The sequence below is a fragment of the Chiloscyllium punctatum genome, chromosome 18 (assembly GCF_047496795.1).
Source record: "Chiloscyllium punctatum isolate Juve2018m chromosome 18, sChiPun1.3, whole genome shotgun sequence".
Taxonomy (NCBI): Eukaryota; Metazoa; Chordata; class Chondrichthyes; order Orectolobiformes; family Hemiscylliidae; genus Chiloscyllium; species Chiloscyllium punctatum.
This window is the reverse complement of record NC_092756.1, coordinates 72,120,200-72,133,343: the sequence shown is the minus strand read 5'-3', so window position 1 is coordinate 72,133,343 and position 13,144 is coordinate 72,120,200. Positions and strand designations below refer to the sequence as shown.

The window sequence follows — 13,144 nt, the reverse complement described above, 5'->3', positions numbered from 1 at the left end:
GAGCACTCCTGTGGTGTAGTGGTAGCATCCCACTTGCTCCAGAGATGTGTCATAAGTATTTTTAATCAGCTTCTCCAGGTTAATGTCAAATTCTTGATACACTCAACTCAAGGAATGTACTTGCCTGCTTAATTAACTGCCTCCTCTTTTCTTCACTCTGCTCATCCTTACTCAGCAGGTCCCTGTCAAACTGAGCTTTCATGGCTTGCAGATTTACTTCCAATCGTAGCTTAGCATCTTCAGTGGCCTGGAGCTCATCCTCCAGCTCTTCCAGCTGAGTTTTCATCTCTTCCACCTGCTGCTCCAGAGCACGTTTTGACTTTTCCAGCTCATGCACCTGCCCACAAATAAATAAAATTACGTAAAATAAAATTATATAAGTTACAATAGATTGCCAAACCAAGTTTCCTTTTAATAAGTTTAGTAACACACAGTATGGCCATTTACATGACTCTCACTCCATTTGGAGGGCGCTGAGGAGACAATTTTCCATAGTAACCTAACAAGCACCTCATTAAGAGATCGAAAATAAAATACATTTCAAAGTGATACTAAATGGTGGATTTCATGCTTGAGTTGGTTCCAGAGCTGTCTGGAAGTCACACTAAGCTACAGAAACCAGAGGGTCTTTGTATTCTTGAGGTTTTCACTGATTTAGGAGACGCCAGTTAATAGCAACAGTTGGTCCTAGCTTTCTCATCCAGCATATAAAGACTACACAACTGGAGCTAACCTTGATTACTGTTAAACCACCTCGCGAAGAAGGTGTGCATGTGAGGGGTAGGCATGATAATCAAGATTGGTTGCAAAATCAAATGATAGTCGAATAGCCTAAGATGAAGCAGAGCTATACAAAAAATACTGAAGTGCTGTGAATCTGGAACAGGGAAGAAACCTAAAAAGGATATAGGTCTCTAAACCCTTGGGACATCGACTTACATTCTTTCCTACATCATCCTTGGAGCTAACAAGGTCTTCCATCTCTGCACGCAGTAGCTTGCTCATTTTCTCCATCTCTTCTTTCTGCTCCATAGCTGTCTCCAAGGCACGAGTCAGTGACAAAGTTTTAGTCTCTTTCTCCCGTGCCTCTGCCTGTGCACGATCCCGTTCCTCTGCGTTCTTTAAGGAAATGTTCTTTTCTTCAGCTAGCATCTGAAACAGAATGATTGACCCATTTAACAGGATTGCACTAATTTTTTTTAGATAAAGGGTAAGTACACAGCTCAAGCTATTAATGTAATACTTTTGAGAATATTCTTGAAACTTATTAATATTTGGGTTAATGCAAGGTTAGACAAGATAAAAGTTGACATTGACTATCTTAAAATTGATGTGTCACATTCAGATGTACCATTCTTGGTACAACATTTGAATCTTGATGGGTAACTACACCCATAGTTGAAAATCATTATTTTCTGATTCCTTTCTACCACTAGAACCTATTGATTCTAATGGATAAGTTTCTGATAAATGACAAATTTATACATTGTCCGCAAATAAATTGTCAGCTACTGCTGACAAAGTCAAGAATATCAGTGCGGATTTCACATCTTCAATAAACCTCAAATTTCAAACCAAATTGGTAGGTGATAGGAAAGGTACATTTCGATCTCTAGAACTGAAAACAGATGCTGAATTGATTCCTTTGGATACTTTAAAATATGCATTACATTTTAATTTTTGGATCTTCCATTTTTGCAATTTGTTCTCAATATTGTCTTCATTTTAGGATAAAGAAACATTGAATGGCTTAAAAACCAAATGACAGACTTTGGGGGATCAATCCTCACCTGGTCAAATTTCTTTTGTTTCTTCTCAAGATTGGAAACAGTCTGCCTTTGGTGGTCCAAACCCACAATCAGATCATCCAGCTCCTGCTGCAGACGGTTCTTGGTCTTCTCTAACTTGTCATAGGCACCTATTTTCTCTTCATGACGCTGAGTCAAGACTTCCATATCTTTTTGCAGCTTTCTCTTACCTTCCTCAGCAAGTTCCAATGATGCATTTCCATCTTCCTGGCGTTTCTTGGATTCTGCTAACTGAAATATTTGCAATGAGTAAAAATTCAACTGTAATGTATTCTACCCATGTATATGAACTATTATAGCTTAAATCTGTTCAACACAACTCATAATAATGCACAATAAGAAAATGGCTTACTTGGATACACAGTATGGCATTTAAAGCCAGATGATTAATAACGTGAAAAATGCAAACAGAAATATCAATGTTAATCAATTAAATGTATAATCATGTCCCTAGCATTGCATTTACTGATTATAATTTTGCAATAGGAGGGAATAATTTGTACATTTTGGGAATTACAAAACCTGAAATCTTAAACGTTAAGATCCTGCAAAACAGCTTTTTAAAAGCACATCATAATGAAAAACTCCTTTAAACTTTGCTAACGACAAGCACAAGACAACCACGCCAGCAAAACTAGAGCTTGAAATGAGAGGTGAAAAACTATAGTGGACAATTGTGCACAAAAGTTAATCGTCTACTCCAACTTCTCCAAAAATGAGGATTTTGATTGAACAGAACAATTTAAAGCACATTATTTTAACTGTCCTACACGTAAGATCATATTTATGATAGGTGCTGAAATTTAGGAAATTCATAGAAATGACATTATACCATGTTTCAGTGGCAGCAGACTTGGAGAAAGTACAGAAGTGCTTACAGCAAGTGCCTATACATAAACAAAGTAGAACAGAAGTGTTAGGAGGCATTTTACTTGAGTGTGGATGCTGGCAATCTGTTTCTCCAAGTTTCTCTTTCCCTCTTCTTCCTCTTCCAGCTGCTCTTGAAGGCGACTGTTCTCATCTTCCATGTGTCTCAACTTGGTACTAAAAGACAACTTCTGTCGAGTCTCCTCTTGAAGCAGCTCCTGTACAGGGATGAGACATCATGGGTGAATGAAGCAAAACAGAGCAAGGATATGGAGCAGTAAATTACATCACCCAAAATATATATTCATAGATATGTTGTTTCACACATCAAATTTGTTAAGCATTCAGTTATCTGCATTGGACAAATATTAAACCATTAGATTTCATTCCAACGTGGTTTCATTTCATCACAAATTGGACATCAGGAAATAGATCCACATTAGAATTTAGCACAGCTTATTATAAAGCTTTCAAAATAGCTTTTCCATGCACCAGACGAGTCTACATGGTTATCCAATTCCTCCATTCTGCATCATTTTTGTTTTGCCATCTCTACCACTTTTACGACAGTGGTAGATTACTACCACTATTACGACATTTATCATCTCCGCAGCTACGTTTTTTAAAATAGGAGGTTGGAACTCATCAGGTCAAGGCAATTTATTGGTCTTTGGCCCAATTAGTTTCCCTAGTAATTTTTCTTTAGTGATAGAAATAAACAGAACTCTCTCTTCTAAGAATATTAAGGGCTTAGAAGATTATTAATGCCCTTGAGCATGATGACTGATGAAAATTATTTACTCAATTCTTCAGCAGTTTCCTGGCTCCTCACTGTTATTTTCCTAGCCTGGTTCTTTAATGAGCTTATATTCACTGTGGTTCTGGATGTAGGTTTGCTCACTGAGCTGGAAGGTTCATTTTCAGACATTCCATCACCCTACTAGGTAACATCTTCAATGGGCGTCCAGGTGAAGCACTGTTCATGATTCCTGCTTTCTACATGTTTGGGTTTCTTTGAGTCAGAGATGTCATTTGCTGTGGTGATGTCATTTCCTGTTCTTTTTCTCAGGGGTGATAAATGGGATCCAAGTCAATGTGTTTGTTGAGTGTTCCGGTTGAAATGCCATGCTGAGAGGAATTCTTGTGAGTGTCTGTTTGTCTTGTCAGAGGATAGATGTGTTGTCCCAGTTGAAGTGGTGTCCCTCCTTATCTGTATGTAAGGATACTAGAGAGAGGTCGTCATGTCGTTTTGTGGCTAGTTGATGTTCATGTCGCCTGCTGGCTAATTTTCTGCCTGTTACATACAGGTAAGGACAGACACCACATTGACCGGGACAACACATCTATCCTAGGACAAGCCAAACAGAGACATACACAAGAATTCCTAGAAGCATGGCATTCCAACTGGAACTCTAACAACAAACACATTGACTTGGATCCCAAATACCACCCCCAGAGAAAAACAGGAAATGGCATCAACACAGGAAATCCAAACATATAAACAGAAAGCAGGAAACACCAGCAGTGCTTCATCCGGAGGCTCACTGAAGATGTTACCTGGTGGGGTGATGAAACGTCTGAAAGTGAACCTTCCAGCTCAGCGAGCAAACCTACATCCAGAACCTCAACCTGAGCTACAATTCTTCGCATTCATAGAGTCAGAGATGTACAGCATAGAAACAGACCCTTCGGTCCAACTCGTCCATGCTGACCAGACATCCCAACCCAATCTAGTCCCACCTGCCAGGACCTGGCCCATATCCCTCCAAACCCTTCCTATTCATATGCCCATCCAGATAACTTTTCATTGTTGTAATTGTACGAGCCACCAACACTTCCTCTGGCAACTCATTCCATACATGTACCACCCTCTGGAGTGAAAATTTCCAACCTTAGATCTCTCATATCTTTCCCCTCTCACCCTAAAAATCTATGCCCTCTAGTTCTGGACTCCCTTCCCCAGGGAAAATACTTTGTCTATTTACCCTATCCATGCCCCTCATGATTTTACAAACCTCTAAGGTCACCCCTCAGCCCCCGACGCTCCAAGGAAACAGCCCTAATCTATTTACCCTCACCCTATAGTTCAAATCCTCCAATCCTGTCAACATCCTTGTACATCGTTTTTGAACGCTTTCAAGTTTCACAACATCTTTCCGACAGGAAGGAGACCAGAATTCCATGCAATATTCCAACAGTGGCCTAACCAATGTCCTGTACAGTTGCAACATGACCTCCCAACTCCTGTACTCAATACTCTGACCAATAAAGGAAAGCATACCAAACGCCTTCTTCGCTATCCTATCTACCTGCAACTTCACTTTCAAGGAGCTATGAACTTGCTCTCCAAGCTCTTTGTTCAGCAACTTTCACTAGGACCTTCCCATTAAGTGTATAAGTCCTACTAAGATTTGCTTTTCCAAAATGCATCACCTCGCGTTTATCTGAAATAAACTCCATCTGCCACTTCTCAACTCAATGGTCCATCTGATAAAGATCCTGTTCTCCTCTGAGGTAACCTTCTTCACGTCCACTACACCTCCAATTTTGGTGTCATCTGCAAATTTACTAACTGTACCTCTTATGTTCACATTGAAATAACTTATACAATGATGAAATGTAGTGGTCCCAGCACCAATCCAGCACTCCCACTGGTCACAGGCCTCCAGACCAAAAAACAACCCTCCACCACCATCCTCTGTCTTCTACCTTTGAGCCAGTTCTGTATCCAAATGGCTAGTTCTCCCTGTATTCCGAGAGATCTAACCTTGCTAATCAGTCTCCCATGGGGAACCTTATTGAACGCCTTACTGAAGTCCATACAGATCACATCTACTGCTCTGGCCTCAATCTTCTTTGGTACTACTACAAAAAAAAACTGAAACAAGTTTGTGAGACATGATTGCCCATGCATAAAGCCATGCTGACTATCCCTAATCAGTCTTCACCTTTTCAAATACATGTACATCCTGTCCCTCAGGATTCCCTCCAACAACTTGCCCACCACTGACATCAGGCTCACTAATCTATAGTTTCCTGATGCGTCCTTACCACCCTTCTTAAACAGTGGCACCACGTTAGCCAACCTCCAGTCTTCCAGCACCTCACTTGTGACTATCAATGATACAAATGTCTCAGTAAGAGGCCCCGCAATCACTTCCTTAGCTTTCCACACAGAGTTCTAAGGTATACCTGATCAGATCCTGGGGATTTATCCACTTCTATGCATTTCAAGACATCCAGCACTTCCTCCTCTGTAATATGGACATTTTTTTTTAGGATGTCACCATCTATTTCCCTATATTCTAATATCTTCCATGTCATTTTCCACATTAAACACTGATGCAAAATACTCAGTTTCTCCCCCATCTCCTGTGGCTCCACACAAAGGCAGTCGTGTTGATCTTTGAGGGGCCCTACTCTCTCCCTAGTTACCCTTTTGTTCTTAATGCAAAAACCCTTTGGATTCTCCTGAACTCTATCTGCCAAAACTATCTCATGTCCCCTTTTTGCCCTCCTGATTTCCCTCTTAAGTATACACCTACTACCTTCATGCTTTAAGGATTCACTCGATCTATCCTGTCTATACCTGACATATGCTTCCTTCATTTTCTTAAGCAAACCCTCCATTTCTTTAGTCATCCAGCATTCCCTTCACCTACCAAACTTTCCTTTCACCCTAACAGGAATATACTTTCTCTGAACTCTCGTTATCTCATTCTTGAAGGCTTCCCGTTTTTCAGCCATCCCTTTACCTACGAACATCTGCACCCAATCAGCTTTTGAAAGTTCTTGCCTAATACCGTCAAAATTGGCCTTTCTCCAATTTAGAACTTCAACTTTTAGATCTGGTCTATCCTTTTCCATCACTATTTTAAAACTAATAAAATTATGGTCACTGGCCCCAAAAGTGCTCCCCGCCATTGACACCTCAGTCACCTGCCCTGCCTTATTTCCCAAGAGTAGGTCAACACTTCTCTGGTAGGTACATCCACATACTGAGCAGAAAATCTTCTTGTACACCCTTAACAAAATTCCTCTCCATCTAAACCTTTATCACTATGGCAGTCCAAGTCAATGTTTGGAAAGTTAAAATCCCCTACCATAACTACCCTATTATTCTTGAGGAATAACAGATCTCCTTACAAATTTGTTTTTCAATTTCCATCTGACTATTAGGTGAGCTATAATACAATCCCAATAAGGTGATCATCCCTTTCTTATTTCTCAGTTTCACCCAAGTAACTTCTGTGGATGTATTTCCCAGAATATCCTCCCCAAGTACAGCTATAATGCTACCCATTATCAAAAGCGCTACTCCCCTTCCTTTCTTGCCTCCCTTTCTGTCCTTCCAGTAGGATGTGTCCCCTGGAACATTAAGCTGCCAGTCCTGTCCATTCACTGTGGTCTCGGTACCATTTTATATATTTAAAGAAGCTCCATGTTCATTCTTGTGTTAGTTGCTTATTGGCCTTATTTGTTTATTTTCTCAATTCCTTTTAGTAATTTTTTTGTTGGCTTTGAAAAAAACAACTTTCCCTATTCTCTGGTTTGCTGCTAATCTTTGCCACTTTGAAGGTGTTTGCTTAAATCTCATTTTATCTCTTCATAGAATTTCTAGATATACAATTACAGAATAAGTGAGTTAAGCAAGGGCTTTTGCAAAATCATTCAAAACAGATAACTGTCTCATACCTGTGTGTCCTGTAGTTGGGATTCCAGGGTACTATGGTCCTTGGTTAGTTTAATTGTCTTGCTTTCCGCCTGATTCATCAGCGAAGTAACATTGTCCAACTCACTCTGAACACAAAATAAATATTTCAGTCACCAGGTATTCTACTTAACAGCAAGAACTATGAACAAATTCCCACTTTGAAGCTAGGGTGTCTGACCACCATTTTAGTTTCCATTCCTACATGCTTGCTTCCAGACCTCTGATGCTTTCCAAATCGCAACCACATTTTATAGCACACAGAAATGTGCAAAAAACTACTAATTCAAACATACTGAAAACCAAGACAGAAAGCAGAATCAGCCTCTGAATTGTGAAGCACATTCGACAGCGACTTCTTCAATGATCTCAAACTGTGGCTCTGAAGAACAGCAAGTTAAATGATACCATATCAAAACTACGCTCAATTCTCTTACCAAGGAAAGAAATGATCCATACTTTCAGCAATTAATAATCTGCATTTTTGAATAGCTTTTGCAACAGGTATGGATATATAAGCTACGTAGAAAAATGAATTTAAGCTCCATATTCTATCCACTAACTGCATAGCTGCAACAACCCTCACCAAGTTGAGAGGTCTGAGCACTGCACCAGCTTCAGAATTTCTGAATCAAAAACAAATTGTTAGACAAACTCAACAGGTCTGGCAGCATTTGTGGAGAGAAAACAGTTGAGGCCAGTAACCTGTGTTCAGAATTAGAAGCAGCTAGGTGTTTGTGTTGATTTTTTGTGAGGGAGGGGTGGAGAGGAGAGGGCTGGCAAGGACAGAAGTCCAGAGTGTGGCACTGGAAAAGCATAGCAGGTCAGGCAGCATCTGTGCAGCAGGAAAATCGATGTTTCGGGCAGAAGGCCTTCATCAGGAATGAGGCTGAGGAATTAGTCTCATTCTTGATGAAGGGCTTATGCCCGAAGCATCGATTCTCCCGCTCCTTGGATGCTGCCTGACCTGCTGTACTTTTCCAGCACCACACATCGGACTCTAATCTAGCATGTGCGATCATCACTTTCTCCTAATGAGGTTAGAACTCAGGCAGAGGAGAAAAAAAAGGTAGGCAGACAATTTGGGCAGTACGGTGGCACAGCGGTTAGCACTGCTGCCTCACAGCACCAGGGACCCAGGTTCCATTCTACACTGGGACAACAGTCTGTGTGGAATTTGCACATTCTCCCTGTGTTAGCGTGGGTTTCCTCTTGGTGCTCTGGCTTCTTCCCACAGTTCAAACATGCAGGATAGGAGATTAGCCATGCTAATTGAGAGGTATTTGGAAAGGTAGTGTGGTCATGATGGGCCAAATGGCCTGCTTCCGCACTGTAGGGATTCTATGATCCTATGAAGATGGTTGTTGATAGCAAGCTATTGAAGAGAAGGTAGATAAGCAATATTGGCATGCATGAGTATGTGAGGCATTGTTCCTCCAGCTTTGAGCCCCTTGAAGCACTCCAGTAAGCCTGAGACAGAAGTGTTGGTAATGAAATGTGATTGGGTTGAACTGGCTAGTAACTGGAAGCTTAGAGTCATTTTTATTGACAAGAAATGTGTTCTGCTAAGTGATCACCCAGTCTGCATTTTGTCTCCCCACCATATAGAGGGGCAAATGCAGTAGACTTGACTGAACGAAGTGCAGGTAAATTGCTGCTTCACTTGCCTGAGGCCTTGCATAGTGAGGGGGAAAAACAGTAAACAGCAAATATTGCACCTTCAATTATGGTTCTGGGAAATGATGTGGGTGTATGGGATGGTGTTATGAAGGAACCAGGTCGCCCTGGAGAGAACGGTCCGTACAGAATGCTGACAAGGAAGGTGGGAGGAACGGGTCTCTGAGATGCTGACATCTTTGGAGGTGGGGGAAATAACAGTTTATGATCAACTGGACATGGACGATAGGGTAGTGGAGGTTAAGGAGGATTCTATTGTTACTGTGGGAGAAAAGGGATTGGAAGGGGTAAGAGCAGAAGTTCAGGAAATGGGTCAGATATAGTTGAAGACCCTATCAATAATGGCAGCAGGGAATCCTTGGTTGAATAAAAAAGCAGGCATGTCTGAGGCCCCCCTGAAGTAGGAGGTGTTATCATAAGTGCATTGGAGAATGGAACAGAGTCCTTCCAGGAAGCAGGATGACAGGACATACAGTTAATGTAATTGTGGGCGTTGGAGAGTCTGGAATAGTTACCAGTTGCCAGGGTATCCCAGAAATGTTGAGGAAGAGAATGGGAAAGTCAGGGATGGACCAAGTGGAAGTGAGGGAAGAATGGAAGTTGGAAGCAAAATGGATGGGTTTTTCCCAATTCCAGGGAAAGTAGCACCAATGATGTCATCAAGGTACCCGAGTGTTGTGGGAAGGATCCTAGTAGATGTAGGACAAGGAATGATCTACATACCCACAAAGACGCAGGCATAACTCGGGCCCATGCAAATAACTCAGTATCAGCTTCTTTCCAAAAAAAAAAGGAGAGAAGAGTTAAAGGGGGAAACGTCAAGTGAGGATGAGTTTGGCAATCAGAGGGTGGTGATGGTTGTTTAGGACGGTTCAGTCTTTCTTTCAAGGAAGAAATTTAGAATCTCTGGATTATCCTGATGGAATTTGCCATGTACAGGAATACATGCCTATGGTAAAGAGATGGAAGCTGGTGCCCGTAAACTGGAAAATGATGCAAAGTGCCAGAATCAGATGCAAGTGGGATGGAATTAGACATTGGGGAGGAAACAAAAAGTCCAGAAAGGAAGTAGTAAGTTCCATGGGACCAGACAGATAGAAATAATTGGTTCACCAAGAGAGTCCTATTTGTGGATTTTGAGAAGATGGCAGAAGTGGTTGTATTGGGTAAGAGAACAATAAGCTCAGACACTGTTGGGAAGGGAAGAGCCCAGATGAAAATGAGGTTAATGACAGTCAAGGACACAGCATTATGTTCGATGGTACAGTAATTGGAGGCCATGTCCAAGAGCTACTGGTCAGCCTCCAAACATAGATGTCAGTACATTAGACAATGACACTACCACCCTTGTCTGATTAAATTATAAAGTCAGGGTTGGATTGGAGAGCACAGAATGCAGTCAGTTCATTGGGAAACAGGTTAGAATGAGTGAGGGGAACAGAGTTCAGCAATGTTCCTAGGCTAACGTTTATCGTTTCAGTCCACTGCAGTGCTCCAGCCAGGCTCAATGCAAGTTGGAGGAATAATACTTCATTTTCGACATGATACTGTACATACTTTTGACTTAACAAAGTTCAATAATCAGAGCATGAACATCTATGTCTATCGCCTACCCCACAACCGCAGGTACCATCATGAAATGGGTTGCTTTCAGCACAGCCAATCCATTTTTAACTACCTGGTCCCCATTGTTACCCATCTAGCTTTTCTTCTTCCCTGTTTTACTACCAACAATCCCTTAGCCTACCATTCCTTTTTTCTCTCTTGGGACTCATGTCCATTTTGCCACTCAATCTTTCCCATTGTCCTGTTCATCAGCAAAAATTCTACACTTTGAGCTGCTTCTAGGTTCTGAAGAATCACTGGTCTCAAAATGTCAATCGTTTCTCTCCACAGATGTTGCTAGCCCTGCTGAGTTTCTCCAGTGTTTTTGGTTTTGTTTCAGATCTCCAGCATCTGCAGTTCTGAATTACAAGTAAATCAAGCATAACGCATGCAGCTCTATGCTGTTTTAATCTCAAATCACCACTCATTGCTTAGGGTCACGCAGTAACAGACACTTGGGCAAGCTAGCACTGGATTCCTGCTCATGACATCATGTCGATTCAAAGAGAGGAAATGGGGTGCAGTGGGCAAAAGGAAAGCTAGTCAAGACACCTTCAACCAATACAATTGATAATTTAAAAGAAACCCTATAAAGCAGGATCAACGCCACACAATTACGGTCAACATGCTGATCCACTGATTACAATTAGCTCTTGCCATTCCCATAAATATATGTTGGGAACTCATTGATACCCTTTAGAAGATGAAAGGCTAGAAAATTTGGATTTGCACATAATGGTAAATTCTGGCATAAAAACACATGATGCCTTCTTGTAGCCAATTCTCCAGTACTGTCAGCTGATACTGGGGCTGATTATGGAATGGAGCAAACGTAGACAAAAGTATTGGGATTTTCAAACAATACTGATTACAAATATACTTGATATTATAAAAGTATTTATAAAGTAAAAAAATTCAAATTTAGATAGGTCTGGGACAATGCACAGTTGGGCAACTCAACTTGACTACAATGTCGCTGAAGAAATAGGGAACAGTATTTTGGAGAACACTTACCTCCATTGGCAATAGCATGATTCCAGCAAGGATTGGTTTGTGCGCTTCGTTCTTTGCATGTGGCTGAAATCTCAGCAATGTTCTGCGCATGCAATTAACACACCAAGATCTGTGGGTTTTGTGTATGTGCAATGTCCGCGCCAAAGACGTTTTGTGCCATTCTGCACATGCGCGATGTTAGTGCTGGCCTTCGTGCCGTACATCAGTGCCAGTCTTCATTTCATTCTGCACGCTCCCCAATGTCAGCTGCTGACAAAGCAGCTTTGTGTGACAGGTAGTACAGAGAGCAGCTTTCTTAGGTTTTTTTTTTAAGATGTACTGTGTTAAATTTACTTTTGTTTTGTTATGTTATGTTAATAAATTGGATTTCAATTTTCCTTCAGGCTGAGCTAAACTTTGCGTGACACTTTTGGATGATTTTTGAGCAATCATGAGTGACACATTTTCCTGCTCCTAACCCCACTTTTCCCATAGACCCCATTATTCATATTAACGAATTTATTAAGCAAGGTTTTGCTGGAACACAACTATGGCATAATAGGAGAAGTACCTGTATTAAAATATATTAACTTAATTTCACCAGCGAATAGCAATACCCAGCTTGTGCATTCACCTGCAACTTGTTGACTTTCTCAATCAGCTCAGTTCGGGAACGATCCCCATCTGTATTTTTAACTTGAAGTTCCTGCAATTGGGTCTCCAGCTTCTTCCGCTTGTGCTCAGATTCAGCTTTAGCCTGCATCAGACGCTTCACTTCAGTGCTAACCTCATTGCGTTCATTCTCCAGGGCCTGTTTGGTTTTCTCCAGTCCAGTTTTGAACTGTAGAGAGTTGCAGAGTCAATTTATGTTTGTCAAACTTAGCTCACAGCAAGACCCAAATTTATAACACTCATTTCCTTTATTACAGGAAGATGTTAATTGGATTAATATTCAGTGTGTTGAATATTGTTATTATGCACTACTGCAAGTTAATTTATTTACTCTTCATCTTCCAAGCCACACAAGTGCTGCATGCAGTTCTGGCCACATTCTGGAGATCACATATAGAAACAAATACGATGATGCACAATTATTTATAAAAATGGTATCAGAACTGAAAGTAGTGTTATTTGGAAAGACTGAGACCTGACAAATTTATAGATAGGTTGGAAAGGGTAGCTGTGGAGAATATATATATTCACTTGTGGGGGAATCCAAAACAATAAATATAGGATAGTTGGGAATAAAGTCAATAGGGTGCAGGCAGAAATTTCCTAAAACATAGCTAAAATATAGAGCTTGCTACCACAAGAGGAGATTTAAGTAAACAGTTTAGATATATTCCAAAGGAAACTAAACAAGTTTGTGAAAAATGAGTAAAAGGATATGCTGAAAGGACACGACAAATGTAAATGAATGAAAGAGAGCCTATTTCAGTACTGCATGTACCATGTAATTTTATGAGATAGATCTGCAAGGCAG

At 40.9% G+C, this 13,144-nt stretch overlaps 1 protein-coding gene across 2 annotated transcripts in view; it reads right to left on the bottom strand.

Annotated features, from left to right (window-relative positions):
- The window catches only part of LOC140489198 (myosin-9-like), a 166,534-nt gene that overhangs the window by 19,734 nt on the left and 133,656 nt on the right, over positions 1–13,144 (bottom strand). For both annotated transcript variants that reach the window (XM_072588474.1, XM_072588475.1), the window contains 6 exons: positions 12,296–12,502; positions 7,371–7,475; positions 2,741–2,893; positions 1,791–2,039; positions 940–1,152; positions 125–337 (listed from right to left, as the gene is read on the bottom strand). In XM_072588474.1, coding sequence (XP_072444575.1) covers positions 125–337; positions 940–1,152; positions 1,791–2,039; positions 2,741–2,893; positions 7,371–7,475; positions 12,296–12,502 — 1,140 coding nt within the window. The remainder of the gene's footprint in view (positions 1–124; positions 338–939; positions 1,153–1,790; positions 2,040–2,740; positions 2,894–7,370; positions 7,476–12,295; positions 12,503–13,144) is intronic.